Source organism: Chiroxiphia lanceolata, chromosome 14 (assembly GCF_009829145.1).
Source record: "Chiroxiphia lanceolata isolate bChiLan1 chromosome 14, bChiLan1.pri, whole genome shotgun sequence".
In the NCBI taxonomy this organism is placed as follows: Eukaryota; Metazoa; Chordata; class Aves; order Passeriformes; family Pipridae; genus Chiroxiphia; species Chiroxiphia lanceolata.
Window position 1 is genome coordinate 2,142,993 of NC_045650.1, and position 26,651 is coordinate 2,169,643.

The 26,651-nt window shown below is 53.6% G+C and overlaps 1 protein-coding gene across 1 annotated transcript; it reads right to left on the minus strand.

Annotated features, from left to right (window-relative positions):
- Window positions 1-2,942: 2,942 nt before the first annotated feature.
- On the minus strand, window positions 2,943-6,642 carry LOC116794062 (BTB/POZ domain-containing protein KCTD12-like). The gene is made up of 2 exons (XM_032702390.1): window positions 6,550-6,642; window positions 2,943-4,854 (listed from the first exon to the last, which is right to left on the minus strand). The coding sequence occupies exon 2, from the start codon at window positions 4,828-4,830 to the stop codon at window positions 3,970-3,972; it is 861 nt and encodes a 286-aa protein (XP_032558281.1). The 5' UTR covers window positions 4,831-4,854; window positions 6,550-6,642; the 3' UTR covers window positions 2,943-3,969.
- Between the last annotated feature and the right edge of the window lie 20,009 nt (window positions 6,643-26,651).

A 26,651-nucleotide genomic window follows, 5' to 3' on the forward strand; every position in this document is an offset into this window, starting at 1 on the left:
TTTGGCAGGACTCCCAAGGGAAGGAGGCAGTAACTGTGCTGAGAGCAGCTCCAGGTGGGGAAAAGGTGACTCTGGAAGGGGATCTGTGACCCCATTAACCCAAGAAACCTCCAAAAGGAGAGAGAAACTGAGCATGAGGAGCAAGAGAACCATTAACCAATAGAAGTTAAAACACTAATTAATAAGAGAACTATAATTTGCAGCAAATAAACACTAATTCCTTTGCTTGCTAAAATGTATAAATAGTTAAAAGTGTTGATGACTGAAGTAGATGCTTTGTGGAGGGATCTCCGGGTACCTCAGCACTGGATAAAGTAACATGGACTTTTTAAGCCAATAAACTGCTTTGGGAGTTTATTTCCCAGTTTTTGGTGACAGAAGCATCAGTTTAACCCAGCTGTGCAGAGGCAGAGCCTGAAGAGCAGGGTTATGTCACCTCTTGGGAATTAAAAAAAGCACCTCCCAATCCAAGAGGAGGGAAGGGAGATGAACAAGGCTTGGTTTTACCCCTGGAGTAAAATGGACATCCTGGGTGGTGGGAGGTGCTGAGGGGAGAGCACAAGAGGACAGAACAAGTTCAGAGCAACCCAGAGACAGACCAGCAGCAGCTCCAGTCCTGGAAACATCTACAAATACAGGAACATTCCCAGGAAAAGGCAGCAAAACAGGCAACACCAGGGAAATGCCTTTTCCACTGCCCTGGAGACTGAGAGAACTCCCTTCAGACACCCCCTCCTTGTTTTTTTTGCCCAGCTCAGTGACTTGCCGTGATGGCTCAGAGGCTGAAGACCTCCAGGAGATGCTTTCTCATGCCACCATTTCCCTGCAAATGGTCTCTCCTCAGGGCCAAACTAACCACGTTCTCCTGCCAGCCACGGGCAGCAGCAGCAGGACACTTCCCATGACTGTGCAAAGAAGGGACACAAACCCAAACTGGTTGGATTTTTGCTGAGCTAGACCTCAACAAAAGGATTTTTGCACGAAGTCTCAGCTTGCAGGAAAACCATCAGGCTTTAAAATGATTCCAAAGTAGCCTCTGATCGTGTTTCCTGGGGGTATTGGGTTTAACAGCCCAGCTCACATAACCTGCCAGATCAAACCCCCCTGAATGTTGACTCTGCCATTACGGTTTCTCCCTCAGGAAAAAAAATCCTTCCTCCTGGGAGATCAATTTTTTTTCAGCCCAGTTCCAGAGGGGAAAAAAAAACAACATCAAAACACCCACATTTCTCACAAGGCAGCAATTTCTTTTCCCAGTCGGTCCTGCTTAATAATGATCAGACAAATCTTGAGTTTAAAAAACAAAAAAAAAATAGAAGCAAACCTAGGCTGCAGGTCCCCTCCCCTTTTACTTAAAAAGTCTTAATTCAGTGCACAAAGAGCTCGAGTTCCTTTTTTTTGGTCTTTTTTTAAAGCTGGTTGCCATTTCCTCTTCAAAATGTTGTTGCAATGAGGAACAGGACGGGGTAAAAATACCATTTTTTCCTTCCCCTTCTTCAGGGGAGAAGAGCCTGGCTGTAAAACTTCTGCCCCCCCCTGTGTGCCAAAACCCTGCCACCTCCTCAGAAAGCAGCTGCAAACCTTCCTCCCACATGAACCCCCAAAGAGAAATGACCCTTTGGCTGCTGTCCAGCCCCAGTGAGGAGATCCTGCAGCTCCCTGCACCAGGAGATCCACAGGGAATGCTCCAGCAGCAGCTGGAGGAGTGGGGATGGATGGAGGGGGAGCGGGGATGGATGGAGGGGGAGCAGGGATGGATGGAGGGGGAGCAGGGATGGATGGAGGGGGAGCAGGGATGGATGGAGGGGGAGCAGGGATGGATGGTGAGAGCCTGGGGAGGATGATGGAGGAGCAGGGATGGATGGTGGAGGAGCAGGGGTGGATGGTGGAGGAGCAGGGGTGGATGGTGGAGGAGCAGGGGATGGATGGTGGAGGAGCAGGGGTGGATGGTGGAGGAGCAGGGGTGGATGGTGGAGGAGCAGGGGTGGATGGTGGAGGAGCAGGGGTGGATGGTGGAGGAGCAGGGGTGGAAGGTGGAGGAGCAGGGGTGGAAGGTGGAGGAGCAGGGGTGGAAGGTGGAGGAGCAGGGGTGGATGGTGAGCGATTTGGATGGATGGTGGAGAAGCAGGGGTGGATGGTGAGTGCCTTGGGAGGATGATGGAGGAGCAGGGATGGATGGTTGAGGAGCAGGGGTGGATGGTGAGTGCCTTGGGAAGAGGATGGAAGAGCAGGGATGGATGGTGGACGAGAAGGGACGGATGGTAAAGGAGCAGGGGTGTGATTTGGATGGATGGTGGGGGAGCAGGGGAGGATGATGGAGAAGCAGGGGTGGATGGTGAGTGATTTGGATGGACAGTGGAGAAGCAGGGATGGATGGTGAGTGCCTTGGGAGGAGGATGGAGGAGCGGGGATGGATGGTGGATGAGAAGGGATGGATGGTGAAGGAGCAGGGGTGTGATTTGGATGGATGGTGGGGGAACAGGGGAGGATGATGGAGGAGCAGGGGTGGATGGAGGGTGCCATGGATGGATGGCAGAGGACCAGGGGGCAGGAGCAGGCAGCAGCTGGGCACATCAGGGTCACCTGCATCTGCTCCTGTAGGTGTTGGCACCCAGAGGTGCAGGCCAAGCCCTTGTTGAGAGCATGCAAGGTCCTGCTGGGGTGATGGGGGTGACCATCACCCAGGGCTGGGTGCACACAGGTGGGCAATTCTGGCCCTGCCCACCTGCCCTGGCATCTCTTCAGAGATGTGCTGCACTGCCACGGGGCCCAGCAGGGCTGGCAGCCAAAGAGGGCTCTGCTGAGTTTGTCTTCCTTCCTTCTCCTCTTGATTTGAGCCCACACACTAAAGCACATCTGTCCCTGCCCCTGTGCCAGGGCACACCTCCTGGTGCCCCCAGGCAGCACCCCCAGCTCTGCCCCTCGGCACAGACACAGCCCGGTGGGTTTGGTTCCTTTATTACACAATTCCCAGGCGTGGGAAAGCAGCAGCAGCCCCTGGAGAGCTGGGATTGGAGAGACCTTCCCGAGAGTTTGCCCAAACAGCAAGGATTCCCTTCACTGGGTGAAGTTGTGGCCGTGGCTGGAGCATCCCAACCTCATCCCTCTGATCCCATTGCTATGGAATGGAAACACGAAGGGGCTTTTTTTCCTGACAAACCTCCAAGTTTTGGAGAGATGTGTGAGCATTTTACACCCTACAGCACGTAAAGCCTTCCCCACTCCCCCCCACCTCCCTCCACTTGTACATGAGCAGAGCATCTGCCCATCCACACCCTCCCACCCCACAAAATACCCCTCCCAACCCCCCCCCCAAGGCATCCCAGAGCAGCAGCGAGGCTTCAACTCAGAGCTGCAAACACGGGGTGAGGTTTTAACCTCCCCAAGCGCTGCCAGTCTAAAGGTTAAGCTGCTTACAGGGGCTCATGGCAATACATCCTGCCAGGCTTCATCTTCCCAACCCCCCCCTCCCCTCCCTGGCTCTGCTTCCCACCTTTCTCCGTGTCCTTAACCCAACCCTTCCTCACGCACAGCCCTTGGCAGGTCAAACCCAGTGAGTGCAGCACAGTCCCGAGCAGCTGCAGACGGACAGGGAGCCAAGTTCAGCGTCCAACACAAGCTCATCCAGCCGCAGGAATTCCAGACAAAGCCCAGTCCGCCGTGTCCCCCCCTCCCACCCAAACCACGCGACAGAGTCCAAGTCCACACATCCAGGGAGGGTTGGGAGCTACTGCAGAAGTCGGAGAGAGGGAAGAAGGTTGGTGCTCAGCAGCTGCTACAAGGAAGAGCCGGGCAGGTTCAACGTGGAGGAAGGAGGAGGGGGGAAAAAAACCCAAAAACCAACTCAAAAGGAGGCAAAGGGGAAACGCCGGGATTCAGGGATGGATGTCTACCTTCTAGGCAACGGCCAGCACGGGAGAGGAAAGAGGGACGGTTGGTGTTTGGTTTGTGGAGGGTTGGCTGGTTGTGTCACTCACGATAGAAAACATATTCGGTGTAAGAGGTCCAGATCCTGTCGTCCGTCTGGTCGTGGGCGAAGGCACACGTGCCCGTGGAGTTGCAGGCCACCATGTGGAAGCCGGCATCGGCCAGTTTGTCAAAGGCCTGCTCCAGGAAGGTGAATTTGAGGTAGTACCTGGAGGTGTACCTCTCCGGGGGCCTGTCCGGGTCCCTGCTCTCGTTCAAGGTGTCCCCAAAGACCTCCTTGGCCAGCGAGGTCTTCCCGCACACCATGATCCGGGCCACCCTGCGGAACTTGGCGTCCGTCTGGCTGTCCCTGCCCAGGGTGTAGGAGCCCCTGTAGCCGATGGTGATGAACCCTGCCCTGCGGCCCTCGGTGCCGGCGGTGCCGGCGGCCGTGGTGCCGGGCAGGGCTGTGCCGGCGGAGCTCAGCGCGCGGGCGGCGTCGGCGCCGGGGGACAGCTCCTCGGGGTCGCTCTGGCAGGGATCCTCCCCCAGGGAGTTCTGCTTGCTCAGCTTCGGCGCCAACATCTTCACCAGCTCGGGCAGCATGAAGTACTCGGCCTCCCGCTGCAGCCGGCTCCGCTCTGGGAAGTGCTCCGGCAGCACCAGCTGCTGGTCCCGCATGTAATCCAGGATGTAGCGGAACAGGAACCCGTCCCGGTCCACGAAGAAGCGGCCCTTGCTGTCGCGGGCCAGGGAGCGCACGTTCTTCTGGGTGAACATCTCCCAGAGCAGGGAGCCGGGCACGCTCACCAGCGTGGGGTGCCGGGTGATGTAGACTTGCCCACCCACGTTGAGCTCGATGATGTCAGGGAAGGGGTTGTCCTCGCCGGGGTTGGCACAGCCCGCGCCGTCTGCCAGGGCCATGGTGAGCTCCCGCTGCCTTCCCACCTGCGGCACCAACCAGACACGGGGCCGTGTTAAACCTGCCGGCACACACAGCTCCCCCCAGCTGCCCCCATCCCACGGGATCCCGAGGCAGATCACGCGTAGAATCATACAATCATTCGGATTGGAAAAGCCCTCTAAGATCACTGAGTCCAGCCACTGACCCAGCACTGCCGAGCCACCACTAAATACTAAATATTAAATACTTGCTTTGGGTCAGCAAGCAGTGCAGGACTAGATCCTCATCTCTCCTGATGTCTGGAATTCATCTCCTCACCAGTCCCTGGCTCTTGGAATAAGCAGCATTAACTAGTGCCATCTTCCTTTCCAAGGCACAAGGGAGGACTGTTCAGCCTGGTCTCACCACATCACCCGCACTCTCCCAACAGTCATTCCCGGGGCTGGGGCTCGGCCCCTTTGCCCAGGAAGGCGCGGGGACACCGGATGGGTGTTGACAACAGGAAAGGCAGGGCTGTCACACCCTGGGGCAGAACAGGGACCTGCCAGCTCCGCATCCTGCCGGGCAGGAGGAGCCCCGAGGCTGCCAAGGGAGGAGCATCACGGTGCAGGGTCCCTGCCCAGCCAGGGGGCTGGAGGGGTTTGTGCTCCCACTCCAGGAGCCCCACGGGGCTACCAGAAAAGCAGTGCTTAGATAGCACCGTGAAGGACAGAGGGACGGTGCCTTTGGGCTCTTCTGCTCCGTCCTTGCTCCTGGAAAGTGCTCAAAGAGACTCGAAGCCAAGCTGAGAGATGGCAGAACCTCTCCAAGGGGCTGGGACCAAGACAAATACCGGGCTACTGGTACAGCCTCGGGCCAGATGCCACGTATTTCTACGTTTTCCAAAGACAAGGCGATTCTTGGATATCTCTGGACACTGCAAATCAGCTGCTTACATAAACCTGGCTCAGCAGGCAGACTCTGGATCCAGCCTGGCCAAGCCGTGCTCCGTGCGGGGATTTGGGTGAGAAGGGGTTCCCTGTGCTGGCAGGGCTGATCTCCAGCTCTGCCCACTCCCTGCGTGCTGTTAGTGCTGCCCTGGGGCTGCTCGGAGGTTGGGACCCCCCCCTGGAACTGGTCCCACATCCCAGAAACAGCACTAAGTCTCGCCCTGTCCTTCTGTCCTGCTGTGAAGCTTCACAGGAGCAGCTCAAAAGGATCCCAACACAAATTTTCGAGAAACTAAAGGGCAAAGACAGAACTCTGCGGGCACTTTTGGGTAGAGGGGCAGAGCTGAGCCAGCGTTTCATGGCCACACTCCTCCTCCCAGCTCACGGGGATGCTCAGGCAGAATCGGCTTTTGAACGAGGAGTGACTTGGACAAGGAACAGGCTGCTGGAAAAGAGGATCAGCGCGGTCCCTCCGGCTCCCAGCTTCCCAATCCCCCTCCGCAGCGGCTTTGGGTGCCTTTCCCTGGCGATTCCATGCCCACCGTGCAGCCCAGCGGGCAGGAGCCGCCCGTGCCCGGAGCTCGCATCCCTTTGTCACGGGTGGCGGGGGGGCTGCCCAGGGTGGGGTGGGGGGTTGGGGGGTGCAGGGAGAGCTGCCCCAGGCACGGAGCGGGGCAGACATCAGCGGGGACATCAGCGGGGACATCAGCGGGGACATCATTGGGCACAGCCCGGCTCAGCCCCGAGAGCCGGAGCCGTCCGAGCGCTCCTCGGCACCGCCCGGGCCGGGGGCCCCCCCGCCCCCGTTACCTCCGCAGGGCGGCCCGGCCGCTCGGCTCCGCTCCAGGCTGTGCCGCCGCTCCCTGTCGCTTCTCCGCTGCCCGTCCCTCCGTGCCGGTCCCGCCGCTCCGCCCGCCCGAGCCCTGGCCCCGCTGTTTTATGGCCGGGAAGGCGGCGAGCGCCGGCCCCCTCCGGCCCCGGGACCGCCTTCCCCCGCCTTCCCCCGCCTTCCCCCGCCTCCCTCCCCCTCTGCCTGCTCGGGCCCCCCCGTCCCCGAATTCCCTGTCCCTGCATCCCCCCGTCCCCGTATCCCCCGTCCCCATCCCGTCACCGCATCCCCTCATCTCCTCGGCCCCCTTCCCCACATTCCCTGCCCCTGTATCCCTCGTCCTTGCATCCCCGTCCTCGCATCCCCCGTCCCCGAATCCCCCGTCTCCGCATCCCCCTGTCCTCATATTCCCTGCTCCCTTATCCCCCTGTCCACGTATCCCCTGTCTCCGTGTCCTCCGTCTCCGTCCCCGTCCCCCCAGTCCCGCATCCCCCATTCCCACAACCCCCTTGTCCCCGCATCCCCCCGTCTCCGCATCCCCGTTCCCGTATCCCCCTGTCCCCGCATCCCCCCCGTATCATCCCCGTATCTCCCCGTCCCTGCACCCTCGGCCCCGAATCCCCTGTCCCCATATCCCTCGTCCTTGCACCCCATCCCTGCATCCCCCGTCCCCTCACCCCCCTGTCCACGTATCCCCCGTCCCCATGTCCCCCGTCCCGCATCCCCCATCCCCACATTCCCCCATCCTCACATCCCCCCATCCCCATATCCCTCATCACTGTATCCCCTGTCCCCTCATCCCCCGTCCCCACATTCCCTGTTCCCACATCCCTGTCCCCGTATTCCCCGTCCCCGCTGGGGGAATCCAGGAGGACCCTCCCCATCCCCCGGGAATGCAGCTCGTTAAAAACCAGAGTGAGGGACTTACAACAGGGACAGAGAGTGCCAGAAGGGGGGACAGCTTTCAACTAAAAGAAGGCAGGTTTGGATTAGACATTGGGAAGGGATTCTTCCCTGTGAGGGTGGGGAGGTGCTGGAATGGATTTCCCAGAGAAGCTGTGGCTGCCCCATCCCTGGGATTGTCCAGGGCCAGGTTGGAGCAAGCAGGATAGTGGCAGGTGTCCCTGCCCATGGAACTGGATGGGCTTTGAGGTCCCTTCCAACCCAAACCTTTGTGGGATGCAGGGGATGATTTGGCTCGAATGCAGGATCCAGCAGGCAAAAATGTACCAACAGCCCATTTATTGCTATTCCTGGGATGATCTTAAATTCCTGAGCTGTGGGGGCTGAAATCCCCTTTCCCAAGGTATGAATAACACCAGTGGGATCATAAAGAGCTCAGCCAGCTGTGCCAGCCTGTTTATCAGTGCTGGAAAAGCCAGGCACGAGAAGAGAGAATCCAGCCCTTCTTTGTTTGTGTGAAAAGGCCAGTTTTCTGCAAAACCAGGAAAATACAACTCCAAACACCACCTCAATATTTGCTCATTTCCTAAAACTCTGTTGAGGACAGAATAAACCCCAATGTTCTGTGGCAGCAGAGCTGGCCTGAGTTTGTGTCCCCATCAAATTTTCTAAGGGCAGGAGATGCAATTTCTTCTTCTCCTAAAGATCAGATACCACCCTGAATCTGGGCACTTATGTCCCAGGAACTTTTCTGTGTGGGCTTCTCATTGTTGTTTTCTTGTATTCCCGGGCTGTTTGCTTGTTGTCCCATAAATTACAGGAACTTTGCCATGTGCATGTTTTGTGAGATCTGTTTATAGATGGGGGAAAGTTAAAAAATGAGGTGAAGTGTTTTTAAATTGTAGAAATGAAGAACATCAAATGCTCTTAACTAAACAAAAAAAATATAATAAAATAAGGATGTTTTTAACCTGCAAATGTTAGAACTTAAGAGACAAAGATGATGGAAACTTGGAGAGTGAAATTTCTCCTCCCCAGACTGTTTTGTGAAATGGTTACAGCTGGGTTTGAACCTAACCAAAAGCTAGCTGGGATGGAGGGATGGATGGAGGGATGGAGGGATGGAGGGATGGATGGAGGGATGGAGGGATGGAGGGTCGGATGGAAAGATGAAGCTTTGCTCAAGAGGTGGTTGAAGCATCTTTGAAATTGCCCTGTGGGCAAATTTCGTCACTGTGAGCCTGTTTGACTGTGAGGGGTGGGTTGGGATGAAATCCAGTGTGTTTCTGTCCCACTCTTCTGGAGGCCTGGTCCAAAGTGACTGCAAGTCCATTGGAAAATTCCCAGTCTGTTGGGCAGACAACTCTGCCTCTGGAAGATGCTGTGACCCCCAACTGTCACCAAAGATAATGGTCCAGCTCTTCAGCCCATCCTCCCTCTCACCCATCCTGGGTCACTGGGGACTTGCAGAGAAGCAAAGGACACTGAAGAAACTCTCAATGAAACCCCTCTGTAACTCCATAAACCCCTCTGATGTTCCCAGTGGGAACAGCTGCCCACTCAACATCCCCCAAGCCACAAGGCATCGGGGCTCTGGGTTTTGTTGGAAGTACTTACAGGAAGTTCCTGCCCTGTCCAGTCCTCTGATTTCCCCAACTCCATCAGAGACTTATTTCCTTGAGAGCTTAAATTGTTCCATCAAACTTAGTTGGAATTGCCCAAAGAATTCAAAATATCTGGGGGAGGAGAGAGGCAGCAACTCCCTGTGTCACACACAGCTCCCATCACATTGATCTTTTTCCCTTAGGAAATGAGCCTGAAAATAACCTGAATTTGATAATGAGTTTAGAAGGCCACAAAAGCAAGGCTGCCCATGGAATTAGTTGGGCATTCCCTACAGAAAGTGCTCTGCCCAGTGGCCTTGGCAAGGTGGGATCCCTGCCCTGAGAGGCTGCAGGGATGGGGCCCCTGTTTTAGGGTCAGCAGAGTTATAGGATCACAGGATCACTAAGGGTGGGAAAGCCCAACTGCTCCTCCAGCACTGCCAAGGCCACCCTTGTCCCCAAGTGCCACATCCCCATGGCTATTAAATCCCTCCAGGGATGTGGGGACTCCACCCCTGCCCTGGGCAGCTGTGCCAGGGCTGGACAACTCTTCCCATGAAGAAATTTTCCCTAATATCCAATTTAAAGCAATTTATCCCGTGCGGGTGGGAGCCCAGGACAGGCAGAGTGAGAGGAGAAACGAGGGTTAGATGGCACTTTCCTCTCCTGTTGGTGTTCAGATGGATCAGAGTCAAATCCCTGCAAATTCCAGGCCAGAGCCATCTGAGCAACAGCCCAGCCTGTGAGATCTCACCCCGGTGCCTGGCTTGTCCCATGTGATGTGACACTGCTGCCTTCGCCACTGTCCCATCTCTGCTGCCTCAGTGCTTTGTCCTCCACACTGATGCCTTAAACTCTGTATTATATAAAATTTTAGGGGCTCAAATTGGTGCAAGCATTTCCATGAGCTGCCATGGAAATCATCCAGGCCACTGCTGACTTGGCTTGAGGCAACGGGAAACGCGATCTCCAGAGAAGGGGAAGATCTTTGGCACCACAGAAGCATCAAGGGGGTCTGGAAAGTCACGAGAAGTTGCCAAGAGGGTTTATAAACCAGCTTTTATAAGTTCTTCCAGCGGAGAATGGAACAAGAATTTGGGTCCCTCTCTGACTTCTGAAGATTTTTATTGACCGCAAGAGTGGGAGATGATTCATCCCCATCCCAAGAGAAGGCAGGACTGGGCTTAGTGTGGCTTTGTTTGCGTCCACTGTGTGATTACACAGGGTCTGCTGATTGCAGGGAAGGCACTGGCATCACTTCCTGGCTGGAATTCCCAGTTCTTCATGTTCTCTGAGCTTGGACACAATTCACTTCACCCCGTGGTGCCTCATCCCCCTCATCCACCGCCCAGAAGGTCCTGCCCACCCCTCAGTCACCATTGTTAAAACCCTGTGGTGCTGCCCCAAAACTCTTTGAAAGCTCTTTAAAGATTCATTTTTAAGGACTGAACGGGTGTAAACCGAAAATAAGACACAAATGCTTCAATTGCCTGATTTTATTCTTTCTCAGCTGAGAAAAGAAAAGAAACATAATAAATATAATAAATCTATTGTGAGCCCTGCTCTGAGGAGGACCTTGTGCTCCATCACGTTGCAAGGATGTCCCAGAGAACTGATGCTGCTACACCAGCTCCTTATCTAGAGATAATAAGGAGAAACACGTGTTGAGAGAGGCATATTTACCAGAGGAAAAAAAAAATCCCCTATTTCCTGCACTCAGACGGGTTCAGCACACAGAGGTTCAGATTCCTCTGTGCCACTGTCATGATTCCCCAAAGAGGACTGAAAGCAGGAATCTTTCATCCTTAAACAAAGTGGAATCAGTCCTAAAAAGGCAGCAGAAACCCAGAGTGTGAGACTCCTATGGGGCACTGAATTATTTTTAACACATTTGGGGCACTGCATTATTTTTATACATTTGGGCCACTGCATTATCTTTATATGTTTGGGGCACTGCATTATTCCCAATACATTTTGGGGCACTGCATTATTCTTAACACATTTGGGAGAACTGCATTATTATCAATACATTTGGGGCACTGCATTATTTACACATTTGGGACACTGCATTATTTACACATTTGTGGCACTGAGCACTGCATTATTTTTATGCATTTGAGGCACTGCATTATTTACACGTTTGGGGCACTACATTGTTTTAATAAGTTTGGGGCACTGCATTATTTTTGAGACATCTGAGGCACTGCATTATTTTTGTAAGTTTGGGGCACTGCATTATTTTTGAAACATCTGAGGCACTACATTATTTTTGTAAGTTTGGGGCACTGCATTATTTTGAATTAATTTGGAGCACTGCATTGTTTTGATAACTTTGGAGCGCTGCATTGTTTTGAATACATTCGAGGTCTTATGGCTGGATTGTCATCAATGAGAAAATCACCCTTTACAGCATCTCTGCTCCTCCTGGTACTTCCAGCTCCCTCTTCCCTCTTCCGTCTTCCCTCTCTCCATCCTCCTTCATTCTTCCTCTGTGCAGGGTTTCCTTCGGTTCCCCTCCTGCCGCTCCCTCTCCGTGGGTTCAATTAAAATCCCACCCTGGGCTTTTTGAGTGAGAATATCAGGGGGTTGAAGGGGCTGTCACTCCTGAGCTCTGACCCCAGGCAGGCTCCTGGATGCCCAGAAATCAGCAGCAATCCCCCCAGAGACACAGCCGTGCCTCTCCTGCTTCCCCTCCAGCTGTGCCGGGAGCCACATCCCGCATGGACACCCGAAGGGAAAGGGAAGCGACGCTCCCTCCGCGGTACCACAGCTCTGCCCTCCCCTTGCTGTGCCCGGAGCAGCCTGGAAACTCCAGCCATTGCCAGCTTCTAAAAAAAACCCACGTGGATAATCTGCTTGTGCCCGGCCGGGAGGAGCTCAGGTGGCTTTGCAGCTCCGCGGAGCAGCCGCGCACGTCTGACCCCGCTCCCTCCCCAGAGCCCAGGCTGGCACTTCAATAATTCACTTGTACACCTGATCTTTCCCGTTTTTAGCAGCATCTGCCAACTCACACTACAGTTGTTGTGCCCGTCGTGTGACAGATAGGTTTGGACAAGGAAGGGAAAGGGCTGTGCTTAATGGTGCGCTTTAATTGGCTTTTCATTATGAAAGCTCAGACGGCTGCGCGGGGAAGCGCGGCTGGATTCCGGTAGCGGGGCGAGGGCAGGGCTGCAAACTCCTCCCAAAACGTGGGAGCTGCCGAGGATCGAGATTTCGGTTCGGTGACATCACTAGAGGAGGATTTTCCAGTCACCGCTGATGGAAATGATGGAAATGCTGCACTGGAGACACGTCCATCCTGTGCAGTGTTTGCTGAGAGCAACCAGAACGTGCCAACGAGCTCATCTCACCGTCTGGAGGCAGGAGCTCGATGGCCTTGGAATTACTCACCCCCAAAGCAGAGATGTCCCACACAGTCCTTTCTTTGTGGGCACTTTCAAGCTGGGAAATGAAAATCCTGATGCAGGATAAGGAAAGAACTGTCAGAGCAAAGCCCAGTGAGGAAAGATTCTGGAGCAGGTTTGGGAAAATTCCACCCTCAGAGGGAAAGGGGGTTAGGAATGGTCTGGCCACGGCAGAAACACTCCCTGAAAGGCAGCACTGAGCCCGTGGGACACGGGCAAACCAAACCCTCCCAGTGCTTCTCTGCCTTGCACTCTCTGTGATCACTCTGGAGGACGTTTTCCCCTCAGGTGAATTCTCCAAACCAAATTCTCCCCCCAGGACAAACCAGCCAGTCTGACCTGCTGCTGAAGCAGCTGCCATGGCCTTTACCTTATCAAAAACTCACTGTCCTACAGGTGCTTGTGTCCTCTGCAAGAGCAAACATCCTGCCCTGGGGTTTCTAGGATGCAGCTCATTTACACAGCAAGCTGGAAACAACCTGGGCTGTAAAACTCCCCGGGAACACTTCGATTTTCATCATCAGAGGATATATTTAGGTGCTAGTCAGTAAGACCCGAGCTTATATCATACAACAGAGGGGTGGGATAAGAAAACCTAAGGTCTAAATGGAGGTAGGTGGCAGGTGGGGGGGCGGGAGAATCCTTCGTCAGCCTCGTGCAGACGGTCTGTTCCTCAGGCTCTGCCAACGTGGTGCCCCGGGGTGAAGATGCCATCTGGCTTGGCAGAGCAGCCAGCCTGGGGATGGGGATGGTGCAGGCAGAGGGGGACAGGAGGATCTGTCACAGTAACAGACCCAGGGTACCCCAAAGCAAGCCCAGTGTGTGCTCTCTCCGTGCTTTCCTGCAAACAGAAGGGATTTCAACCTCATATTTTCCGTGTCTCCCAGCTCAGACAAGTTTCAAGTGCTGTATTAATGCTGCAGATGAGAGATCCTGTGTGCTCTACACGGCATGAGGACACTCTGCAGATCAGCAAAGGGCAGGAGGAGCATTTTCAGAAGAGCAGGAAGCTCCTTTCAACCTGAGGTGCACAGGAAATGGCTCAGGAAGGAAGGACCAAGCTGCTCATGGGAGCCCCTGAAAAACTTGGGTGTGTGTTACAGGTCCTTGGAAACGGGGCTGTGGCATCAAACTCCACAGCTTTGGTTGGTCTCTGCTGGAAACACCAGGTCTCACGTGCCAGGAACGTGGGCTGGAAGTGTCCTCCAAGGTCACCCATGCTACACCACACTCATTGTGCAGGTAATCTTCTGGATGTAACAAATTCCACCTGGAAAGTGGCCGAGAGCCTTCCCATCTTCATTCATTTCTTCCCCAAAAGGGCTCTCCAGCCCTGGCACAGCTGCCCAGGGCAGGGGTGGAGTCCCCATCCCTGGGGGGATTTAAAAGCCCTGTGGATGTGGCACTTGGGGACGCGGGTCAGTGGTGGCCTTGGCAGCGCTGGGGAAGGGTTGGACTCGATAGTCTTGGAGGGCTTTTCCAACCTCAATGATTTTGTGATTCTCTCCAGCCTCAAAGGGTCCATGGCTTGTTCTTTCCACATCTTCTCATGCCACCACCACCCTTCAGCTTCCAAGTCTGGTCCCTTCTGCCCTGGGAGCACACGGGGCTGATTTACCACTGTCACAGTGGGTCAAAGGCAAGTCAGAACCGAGCTCCCTGAGCCACCCCCAGCCCTGGGCCAGCACAAACAAGAGCTCCAGGTGTGTTAGGAAGACCCCCAGGGGGGATTTGCTGCCCCATCCTGCAGCTGGACAGACGGAGGCACGAGAGCATTGGTGTGCCTTTGCCAGCCCTGGGAGCCAAGGGGTGATTCTGGAAAGCTCAGTCTCATCCGAGCTCTATGCCAAGGAAATTTGTTGTGCCTCGTGACTCTGAGCACCCTGGCAGTGCCAGGGCAGGCTGGGAAAAGAGTCTTCCTTGAGCCTTCCTGGAGCTGGGGAGGGTGTTTGCAGCACAGCACTGACCTCTCCAGCTCAGCTGCTCAGATCTGACCCCACCTTGGCAAAGCTCTTCCCACCGGGCTGGTTTGGAAGCCCAGAGCCCTGCTGGGCACTTGGAGGCTGCCAGGCAGGGACTGCAGCCTGGCACAGGGACAGAGCTGGGGGAACTGCTGGGAGAAGCAGGAGAGCTTTCTGAATAGACACTTTAGCCTTTAAAAGTTGCCAGGACAGAGGAAGGATCAGGAATCATAGAGCCCTTGGATTGGAAGGGACTTTTAAGAATATCTTGTCCCAACCCCCTGCCATGGGCAGGAATACCTTCCACTTAGGAATGTGATTCACTCCCACAGTGTACCAGTGCTGTACCAGTGCCAGGAGAAGCTACAGAGCTGAGAGCCTGCCCTGAGTGACAAAATGGCATTTTACATGTGCTTGACATTTCCAAGGGTGTTTGTCTACCACCGATCGATGGCGAGGGACAGGAACTGATTAGAGGCTCTCAAGGAGTGCTTTTAAGCAGAAAATCTGCTCCTGGCTGATACCCTGCCAGCTCCTTCCAAGTTCAGCCTGGCCTTCAGATCTGACCCTGCCTAACTCCTCCATCTCCTGCCAGGAGGGTTTGGAAGTGGGGAAAGGAATCATTTTTGGGGGGAATGTGTTATAACTTCACACCCCTCTGTTTTCCCCTGGTCCAGGGGGAGCCTTGGACAAGTGCACAGGGATTTGGGCAGTGTTCTTGGCCATGAGAGATGCAAAGACCCCATGGCTTTCATGGCTTTCATTCTCCAACAGCTCCAACAGTGAGCTTGGGTTTGTCCCTGGATGAGACTTGTCTGAGGATCTCCAGCATCTCCCCCAGGCAGGTTGTGCTCACCTCCTTCTCCCAAGTAACAAGTGAGAGTTCAGGAGGAAACAGCCCCAAATTTTGTGCCACAGAAGGGTCAAGTTGGATATGAGGGAAAATTCCTTCATGGAAAGGGCTGTCCAGCCCTGGCACAGGCTGGAGTTCCCATCCCTGGGGGGATTTAAAAGCTGTGTGGATGTGGCACTTGGGACATGGGTTAGTGGTGGCCTTGGCAGTGCTGGGGAACAGTTGGATCTGGAGCCATCATTCCAATCTATACACAGTGTCAGGGAGAAAAAACAGCTGAATTCCAGCTGGTCACTCCCTCTGTGGTTCCCCCCTGACAGTAAACCTCAGTTTTTATAGTCCCAGTTTAGCCTGTGTCACAATTCTCTCCCTCTCCCCCTCCTAGACATAATTTAATTCAATTAATCTGATCATCTGCACAACCTATCAGCAAAAGGAATCTTAATAACTGACTCAATGTACTGAATTAATGGATATTTATTAGTATTCATTACATTCATCACCATCTGACAGGGCTGGAACTGTGGAAACATGGGGGGGAAAGAGTGATAACCCTCTTTCCAGCTTAGAACTCCTGTTGGATCAAACCTTTATCTCATCCCAAATGTGTCATACAAAGCTCCATCTTGCTGTGAAATCCAGGTGGACACACACACACACACACACACACACACACACATACAGGACCATAAATAGCTTGAGAGAGGCTTGCAGTGAGTTTTGGGGTCAACTGGGGCCACAAGTGGCCGATTTGTCTGTGCTTTGCAGGCTCCTCAGAAGAGGCATTACCAGGAATAGCTTTTACAAACATGTTTTGCTGTTGGTTTTCATTTTGGTTTTGAAGTGGTTCCTACATCTGAGGTCACTTGCTACCACCAACCCCAGAACTGCAGGGCAAGGTGCAAAGGTTCGGGTTTTTTTCTTTGTATTCTTCTTTACCAGCCTTTAAAAATTATTCTTCCACTGCCACGGAGCCAAAGGCAGAAGAAAACCCCAAACCTCCCAACCCTTCCTGTGCTTCAACCCCTGGGCAATGCCTCCTCCTATGGGTGGCTGGGATAATTTCCAGCACGAAGGGTTTGGTGCAGCACAGGCTCCCGAAGTCCAGAGCACTTATACAACCCCTAAAAATCAGGGGAAAGGGTAAACTTAACGCAGTTCTGACACGGAGTTCCCCGTGGCACAGCTGCACTGCTCTGTGGCTGTGAGGAAATAAATAATGTTGCTTGGATCGGGAGAAGTACTCTCCAAAGGGGCCTCGGAGGTGGCTGAGCCCCACCCTGTGTTTTCCAGGGTGGAGATCCCAGGGAGCTGTGTTGTCTGGGATCAGCTGCTTCTGCTGATCTTAGCAGTGTTTTACCTTCAGGCATCTCCTGGTTCGGGGGTTGGGGTGGGCAGGGAGCAGGGGCTGGGCCTGATGGGGATGTTTCCTTCGCTGTCCTGTTTGGGAATGTTTATTACCTCTGGAATGAGTGTCTACTGAAACATCCCAAGGAGTGAGCTGGGATTTGTCATGGAATCACAGAATGGTTTGGGTTGGGAGGGACCCTAAAACCCATCCAGTCCCACCCCCTGCCATGGGCAGGGACACCTTCCACTATCCCAGGTTGCTCCAAGCCCCATCCAACCTGGCCTTGGACACTTCCAGGGATGGGACAGCCACAGCTTCTCTGGGCAACCTGTGCCAGGGCCTCACCACCCTCACTGGTAAAAAATTCCTCCTAATATCCAATTTAAACCTGATTTCTTTCAGTTTAAGACCATCCCCCTTGACCCTCCCTGCAAGGACACACGGACTCATCTCACCCCAGCCCAACCTCTGTTTGAACTCACCCTTTTCCCACCCAAAGCTCAGCTCACCTCTCTTATTAAAGTGCCACTTCAGAGCTGCTTTTCAAGTGGATTTAACTAGAATTGAAAACCCCCAGCACTGCAAAGGTGAAAGCATTTATTCCCTGGCTTCTCCCATTTCCATAGAGAGCACAGTGCCAGCAGTGGTTGTGACACTGCTCCAACAGGTGACTCACACTCTGCCCTCACTTCACCTGCTGGAAGCTCTCAGCTGGTGCTCAGCTCACCCTGATGCCCCAGACGATGCCATGGCAATGCCTGGCAACCACCACACAGGCAAGGCTGGAAAAATCCACTACAAACAACCTTGGGGTTCCACGTTTTCCATCAAAAAAAGGCCAAAGAGTTTTCCAGACACAGGTCAGTGACCTCTTTTGCCCTTGCAAGCCAGAAGGTGGGGTCACCAAGGGGGGCGACTGAGCACCTTCTCAAAGATCCCTCAAATATAAGAGATTCCTTATATATATATACATAATATGTGTAAAAACGGATATTGAAATGTTATGAGAGATAAATATTCCTTATATAAGCTTTCCTTAGATATAGAGAAGATGATTTTTACAACAAGGGTGGTAAAACACTGGCACAGGTTGCCCAGAGAAGCTGTGGCTGCCCCATCCCTGGAAGTGTCCAAGGCCAGGTTGGAGCAATCTGGGATAGTGGAAGGTGTCCATGCCCATGGCAGGGGATGAGACTGGATGAGATTTAAGGTCCCTCACAACCCAAACCATTCCATGATTCCATGGACAGGTGAGGGAGGGCTCAGGAGACGGACACCCAACCCCAGCATCTCTCCTGCATTCCCCGCTCCACAGCTTGGACCAGAAATAATGTTTTGTCATTTTCTTATTCCTTCCCTCCTCCTGAGCATCAGGAATGTCACTTGGGCAGAAACAAGTTGATGCTCCCAATATTTCCAGGAGGCTGAGGAGCAGCACGGTTGATCTCACCCCTCTCCAGAGGAACGCGCCAGGCACGGGGCCAAAAGCACAGCAGCTGTTGAGGCCACAAACCCGTGCCTAAGGAAGCATGAAAAAGTGCTGAATGGACAGCAAACGGGAGGCAGGAATTTAAGGAAGCTCTCTGTGATTGCCCTGCAGCACATCTGGCTGGGACACACGGCTTTACCCTCTCTCCTCACTTTGCTGGGGTCTAACTCCTGGCTCACACTGTTCGGGGTAAGCTCTTGTCTCCTCTCACCCACCTCGAAGTCACGTTCACCTCCCTCACAAACACAGATTGGGGTTGGAAGAGCCCTTTAAAGCCCAGCCAGTCCCACCCCCTGCCATGGGCAGGGACACCTTCCCCTAGCCCAGGTTGCTCAGAGCCCCACCCAGTCCTGCTGTCTGCACCGAGGCAGAAGCCAAGAGGTTTTTGGAGTTTTTCCACCCACAAAACAGTGAGACCTTCCCAGCCTTCATTCTTTGAGGTGAACCAGGCCTGGCACTGACCTGCACCTCGCTCTTCCCTAGGGGTGTGACTCCTTGTCACATCCAAGGGACCACGGGGGGCAGGGGCTGCCCTGGAGTGGTCCTTCCTCTCCCAGCTTCATCCAGACGTCCCTCAAACCTGCTGCTCCAACAAAAAGGTTTTGGTGCCCAGGACTCAATATTTCTATTTCCTTGGAAAACTCCCAGGCATCTTGGAAAATGGACTGGGGCCACAGGACTCTCCCCCTCCTCCTCTCTCATCCTTTACCCTTCATTACCTCTCCCCTCACAAAGCTCATCCCTCGCTGCCAATAAAGGCACCACATCCCACCCACAGCCGTGCCCGTGGCACTGACTGGATTTAGCCAGGACACAGGAGCCACCCTGGCACAGAGTGACACAGTTTGTTGCCCTCTGGCCCTGCCCAGACCTGCTGCCAGCACACAGCAGAGCAGCCCCTGTCAGAGCTGGATGTTCCTGAACCGCTCTGTGGAGGAAACGCTGAATTTTTCATGTGCCTGGTGAGCAGTGAAACTCATTTTCCCCTTAAGTAGGTTTAAGGTGGCTGTTGTTTTTCTGGGCAGCTGCTGTGCAAAAGGAGGGATGGCTTGGCTGGGAAGCACCTCGGGTGGTGTCTGGGGTGTCTCTGTGAAAGGAGAAACAGGAAAATGCAGCAGGAACGGGAAGGGGGTTGGCAAAAAGGAGCTGGCAGGGAAGGACTTGTGTAGGACCTGTATGTCCTGCAGGTTCAGAACGTCCCCGAGACCCCAGAACTCACCCCAGAGCTGCTGTTGGCATCAGGTAAATATTGAGAGTGTGTTCAAACAGTGGGAGCTCTGCAAAGGGGGAAGGTGGGAGGCTGAAAATGCTTTTGGTGCCAGAGAACGACATGAGGAGCTCATGGGAGAAGGGTCCATGGCAGCTGTGCCACATGGAGAGGTGTTACCTACTTAGGGAGCCCTTAAACCAGAGCCCCAGCGTGGATTTGCTTTGGCTGGACTCCTTCCTCACCCTATTCCTTTGCATTTTTTAGGGCAAGTGGCCCTGGCCAGTTTGGGAGACTGGGCTGGAAATGTGGACACCCCATCCCAGCTGAGGTCCCAGTCTTTGGAGGGGAAGAGGGTCCTCTGGGCTGGGCTGGGCTGGTGGGACTCATCCCTGAGCTGTGCTGGCTTCAGTTTAAACTCCTCTGGTGCAACGTTGCTCCTGGTGCCTCTCAGGGGTGGGTTTGGCTCCAGGAGTGTAACATTTATGACAGGCTAAGCAGGGGCTGTTTTTCCTGCAGAAGTAACATCATCCGTGGTGGGGTTGAGGTGACATGTGCTCACAGACCACTGAGGAGCTCGTCCTCAAGGCTGCAGCTCCCTGGAGGGATAGAAAGCTCAGCTTTAAATGCACCTTGTTTGGATCAGCACCTTGAAAGGGCATTTTCAGAAGAGGAGACTGAGGGGAGACCTCATTGGGATCTTCAACATCCTTGTGAAGGGAGTGGAGGGGCAGCTCTTACCTCTGCTCTGGGACCAAGGACAGGACCCAAGATTGGCTGGAGCTGTGCCAGGGCAGGGTCAGGGTGGATCTCAGGGAAAGGTTCTTCCCCCAGAGGGTGGTTGGGCACTGACCAGGCTCCCCAGGGCAGTGGGCACAGCCCCAAGGCTGCCAGAGCTCCAGGAAGATTTGGGCAACACTCTGAGGGACAGGGGGAGATTGTTGGGGTGCAGGGCCAGGGGTTGGACTCACAGAATCCCAGAATATACTGAGTTGGAAGGGACCCACAGGGATCATCCAGTCCAACCCTCAGCCCTGCACAGGCCCATCCCCAGAGTCACCCCCTGTGTCCCAGAGGATCAGCCAAACCCTCCTGCAGCTCTGGCAGCCTTGGGGCTGTGCCCGCTGCCCTGGGGAGCCTGGGCAGTGCCAACCACCCTCTGGGGGAAGAACCTTTTGCTGAGATCCAACCTGAGCCTGCCCTGACACAGCTCCAGCCGTTCCCTGGGTGCTGTCCCTGGTCCCCCCAGAGCAGAGCTCAGTCCCTGCCCCTCCTCTGCCCCTGCCCAGGCAGTTGGAACCACAGTGAGGTCTCCCCTCAGTCTCCTCTCAGACTCAATGACCCTCGTGGGTCCCTTCCAACCCAGGATATTCCATGATTCCATGACCAGGGCAGGTGTTCCATCTCCACAGCTGCAGGTTTGGCAGTTGGATGGGCAGTTTCACTTCCAAAGGGTTGTTGCCCAGCAGGATGTTGGTATCCCCCCCTGTGCCCAGCCCTGGGCTCTGGGTGGGCACCCAGACACCCCTTCAGGGCATCACGTGCCATGGAAGGGGCTCAAAGCTGCCTCAGGGATGAAGGCACAAACAAAGCAGATCCCCCACTGCCCCTGAGGATCTCCTGCAGGTCCTGGGAGACATTCAGCACCCATGAGATGGTCCCAGAGAGGGGGGACAATATTTTGCATCTGCTGGAGGTCGCTGGGGTGGGGAAGGAACCTCTGTGCCATGAATGCACAGAGAGTTGGGCTCATCCCTGCCCTGAGATCTCCAGCCCTCTCTTGGACTCCCTGGGTTTGTTGTTTGTGTTTACTCAAGCAGAAAAAAGCGAGAAGAGAAAGTGAGGCCATAAACTAAAGACAATCTATAGCTGTGACCCAGCACTGACTGTGCTGGATGGAAATAAGGAAGCTGAGGGGAATAAGGCAGCAGGAATTAACAGGGCTGTCTGGAGCCCCAGGAACAGGCAGAGGCTTTTGGTGTTTCCCAGCACCCTCTAGTGGGATCTCGGCTCTGCCACATCCCCAAAAACCACAAGGCAGTGGGAGGATGAGAGTGTGCAGCCCTTCCACCCACCACTGACTCAAGAGCCACCAAGGACTGCTCACCTTGGAAGGTGAAGGTCCTTCAGCACCAGGGCCTTGTCCAGGGGTGGGGGTTGTGCTGGAGATGCCCCCGGGCTGGGCTGTGGATCACACAGCAGAAATCTTCTCCCCACAGGAGTCCCTCATGGCCTCACTACCTCTGCTCCCCCTGAGGGGGTCAGTGGAGCCAAAGACCGGGTCAGAGCACCCCAAGGTGCTCCGGGGGCTGAAAGAGCCCCCCTGGCATCCAGGATGGAGCCAGGACTAACCCTCCAGGCAGAGCAGGGGATTAACCACGTGGCCTGCAGGGTGGCACATCCCAAATTCTGCAGCTTCCCTGGGCCTTTCTGGCTGCAAAGCAAGAAAGCTGCAGGAATGGAAAATCATCCTCCAGGAATTTACCATTAAAGGGCATAGAATCCCAGAATGGTTTGGGTTGGAAGGGACCTTTAAAGACCATCCCACTCCATCCCCTGCCATGCCAGGGACACCTCCCAGTAGAGCAGGTTGCTCCAAGCTCTGTCCAGCCTGGCCTTGGAGACTTCCAGGGATGGGCTGGGCACTGCTGGATGCTGGGCTACACAGTTCCCTGTTTTCCTGCCTAGACATGGATGTGATCCTCCAGAGAAGAAGCTGCCCATGCCAGGATCATGCCCACGGATCCCAACCCTCCTGGGTTACCTTGAGGTACCTTCCCATCAGTTTTCCCAAACTGTGGAGCTGTTTGTCCGACTCGAATCCTGAGGCAGCGAGTTCCCCAGGGCAATTCTGTGTGACCTAAAAAGATGTTGCCTTGTGTGTTTTAATGCTTTTCCTCTTCATTCACAGAGTGGCTTTTTGTTCCCACCCTGCAGCGCTGCCACAGCCTCCAACAAATAACTCCCAGGGATTTTATGGGATAGAGAGAACAGAACAAACGGCCTCTCCTAAAATATTTTCTATATTCCATAAATCTTGATTATGCTGCTATATCCTTTCCTGACATATACAACTGCTCTGAACCCAGATAAAAATACTGCTTTGGTGCATTTTTGCTTTTAACCCTAAATGTGGGAAAGATGAGAGTGCAAAGATTTGCTTTGCTGGGTCTGGACACCCATATCCCACTGGGAGGATCTCAGGGAGCAGGGATGGAATAAGAGAAAGGCAGGGTCATGCCTCATTCATCTCTGTGTTTTTGGACTGAGGGGGAAGCTGGTTCATGACCTGATTTCCTATTTCTAGCTGGCTGCAGGCTGTTACTCCACAGCAAAGGACTGCCAGGAATCCACCACGAGTGTGGGCTTCCTTACAGCCCTGCTCCCAGTCCAGAGTCTGGAGACATCAGCAGAGGAGCTGCAGAGTTTGTAAATCTGAGAATGTCTGAGGAAGTTAATGGGGGCCTTGGCACTGACCCCAGTTTGAGCTCTTGGAGTCACATTTTATCTCATAGAATTATGGAATGGTTTGAGGTTGGGAAGGGACCTTAAGCATCATCTCTTTTCCACCCATTGCTGGCTCAGAGTTTTCTGCAGTGTGGTTTCACCCAGAAGAGCCTGGAAGGGCTCATTTCTCATCTTCCTACTTGTTTTCCCACTTTCTCCCCAGAAAATGGAAAGGGAGCATCTTCAACCCCAAACTCAGCTCAGTGCCAGCCCTGTCCAGCTGTGAACGGGGAGGGAAGGGGGGAATAAATCAGCTTTTTGTTGATCCAGTGCCTGGATTTGTCTTGGTGTTCAGGAAAGCAACCAGAGAGCTAAAGACAAACAGCCCCCTTGATTTCCCAGTGAGATGAAGCAGAGCAAGAGAGTTTTCATAAAAAATGAAAGAAGAGCAGGAGAGTGGAAGGAGCAGTGAAGATGAAGCTCAGTGAGTTATCTGGGGCATGCAAGAAAACCAGCAGCCCAGCAAAAATGTGAGATGAGAGCACAGGAGGTGAGAGTGGGGGGGTAAAGAGAGGCTTTATGATTTATTAATCACTCTGGTTTACACTGAAACAGCGTTGTCTTGCTCAGGAGATGGGTGGCCACACAGGCCTGGCTGTGCCAGGGAGTCACCCAAGTCACCCCAGGCCATGAGGGTGGGATGAAGGCTGGCAGGGAGTGACAAAGAGCTCGTTTCAGAGCGTGGACTCATCACGTGCCAGGGCTTGTCCACACACCTTAGAAGTGCCTCCACACACATGACCATCCCCAGCAGCCTCACAGCACAAGGAAGTGATGAAAAATCTTGTTCAAAATCACTTGGGAGGTCTGGGACGTGCTCGGATCCAAATTCACCCTCCTGTGTGGCAGGGAAGGTCCCTCCTGGCACAGGGATGGGAGCCAGGGATGCTGCAGCACGTCCTCCTGTCCTCATGTGTTTAGTTTGCTCCCTCTCTCTTCCAAATCTGTAGAGAATCATGGAATAGTTTGGGTTGGAAGAGACCTTAAAGCTCATCTGCTTCCAACCCAGCCTTCCACTAGCCCAGGTTGCTCCAACCTGGCCTTGGACACTCCCAGGGATCCAGGGGCAGCCACAGCTTCTCTGGGCAACCTGTGCCAGGGCCTCCCATCCTCACAGCCAAAAATTCCTTCCCAGTATCCCACCTAAATTTCCCCTCTTTCAGAGAGAAGGACAGCTAGAGAAGCAGGACAGCTACTGACTTTTAGCTCTGCAAAGCTCAGGAAGTCCAGCTCTGCAGCTGCCTCTGTAATTTTAATTCCTCCTGCCCCATGTCTGTGCTTTGCCAGAGGATTTTGGGGATATCTCTGCTCCTGGTGTTGGGATTCACTCCTGGAGCCTCAGCCAGATGTGGCCTGGGGCACATGGGCAAAGCTCTGGAGCAGTGATGGGATGCAGGAGCAGCATCAGACACTGCTGGTATCACAGCTGCAAAGGGCTTGTTGAAGAAATTAGGGATGTGAAGCTCTTGGAATGATGATGGTTTGGTCCTGGGTATAGGAAAGGAAAAAAGGGGGAGTCATCAAATCAATATGTTGTTCAACTCTCATCTTTCCTTGACATCAGCTCTCATCCATCATCATCACATCAAAGGTGGTGTTGTAGCACTCTGTGCTTCCCCCTGCTTTCCCTGGGAAGGGGGAAAATGGGATTGGGACCCCCTGTTGGTGTTTGCAGCAGTGCTGTCCCTGCATATCTGGCCATCTAATGATCCAGAGCAGGTCCCTCCTAAGAAGTCCTGGTTGCCACCTCTTTTTCAGGGGCAGTGGCAGGATCCAGCCATTAAACATCAAAATAGTTGGATATTGTGGGAATGCAAAGTGTTCAAGAACCAAGAATAAGATTCCACAACAAATCCCTGCAGCAGAAAACTAAAGAGCTTAAATCCTCTGTGGTGCCCTGCAGCAAAACCAGCTTTGTGTTCCCTGGCTGGGAAAGAAGAGGAAAAGAAACTCTTGCAGGTTGTTAATCTTGGCCAGGGAGTGGCCATCAGACACCCCACGCTGTGCCTGGCTTTGATTCCTCCAGCCTGAACACTGAAATAATCCAGTTATTCCTGTGCTTGGAACTGGGTGGGAAATTAATGTAAGGCACACTTGCATTTCCCTTCTCTTTCAGAGCTCATTTCCACCTGCCATTTCCTCGTTTCTCTTTGCATGGAAGCTGCTCAAAACACCCCCTGGATTTTTTAAAACACCCCTGTATTGATTCCTCAGGATTACGAGTTTGCAGCAATAGAGATTAATTGCTCATTTGCATCCCTCTTACAGCTGCTGCATCCTGATGCAGACGAGGGCAGGGAAAGGCTTTTGCAAGGTTTGCTTGGGGTTTTGGGGGTTGTTTTTCCTTCCCCAGCTCTCCCAAAGGCTGGATGTACCCTCTGCTTGAAATAAAAGCTTGGATTCCTCCCTGTCTCCCCCAGCCATGAGGCCCAAGGGAAATAATCCAAGGGAATGATGTGTCTGGGTGCTGGTGCTGAGACTGCAGAGCTGCTGAGCAGCTTTCCTGAGCTCCTGGGGCTGCCAGAAATCCTGGAGTAACTCCTTCTTTCCTGCTTGATGCCAGAATTCTTCTTTTTTAGCCAAGCAGGATGGACTTAAAGACCCTTCCCTGCTCCCAGTGGAGTTGAGACTTGTGGACCAGGCTGGTGTCTGGGTGAGTTCCTTTCTGTGCAAGGATATTTCCCTGGAATGCCAGTGGGGGGAGAAGAAAGTCCTCTCCACAAGAGAGGAGAGGTAAAGAAGGCTGAATTTGTGGAAATAATATAAAATTGAGTAAGAATGGAAGCCCTGGGACAGCATTTCCACTGCCCTGCAGTGATGGCCCCGTGCTGATGCTGTCCTGCTGCAGGGTGGGGTGGCATTTTTGTCTCCTCCATGATGCTTGTCCCATCTTTGGACAAGGGGTGGAGTAGCAGGACAAGGGGAATGGCTTCAAATGGCAGGGTTGGATGGGGTATTGGGAAGGAATTCTTGGCTGGAAGGGTTGGGCAGAGAAACTGTGGCTGCCCCATCCCTGGCAGTGTCCAAGGCCAGGTTGGAGCAGCCTGGGCTAGTGGAAGGTGCCCATGAAACAAGATGAGTTTCAAGGTCTTTTCCCACCCAGGTCATTCCATGATTCCCTAATTCACCCTCTGGAGTGCCTGTGATGTCCTTGAGGCTCACAAATGAGAGGAGTTGTTTTGCCAAGGCACCAACTATGGCAGGGGCATCAGAACAGCTTTGCCTGGGCTGGTGTGGAACAGCCCGTGGGCATCACCAACCTCACCCTGGCAGGGCCCTGGGACCCTTTGCTGAGGGAGGAGGGCTGGGGAGACACGAGCTCTGGAGAGGCTTCAGCCCTTTTTAACCAAATATGGAGGAAAAGGGGGGGTGATTTTACCTTGATTTTGACTTTCTTTAACAAAACAAGGAGGAAATGGAGGGTGATTTTGACTCTCCTTAATGAAACAAAGAGGAAATGGGGGGTGATTTTACCTTGATTTTGACTTTCCTTAACAAAGCAAAGAGGAATTGGAGGGTGATTTTACCTTGATTTTGACTCTTTTTAATGAAACAAACAGGAAAGGGAGGGTGATGATTTTGACTTTCTTTAAAAAACAAAGAGGAAATGGAGGGTGATTTTTGCCTCTCCTTAATGAAACAAAGAAGAGATGGGGGTGATTCTACCTTGATTTTGACTCTCCTTAACTAAAAAAAGAGGAAATGGAGGGTGATTTTACCTTGATTTTGACTCTTTTTAACCAAACAAAGAAGAAATTGGGGGTGATTTTACCTTGATTTTGACTCTTTTTAACCAAACAAAGA

Coding starts and splice junctions, on each gene's coding strand:
- LOC116794062 (XM_032702390.1), bottom strand. CDS start 4,830: ATGGCCCTGGCAGACGGCGCGGGCTGTGCCAACCCCGGCGAGGACAAC.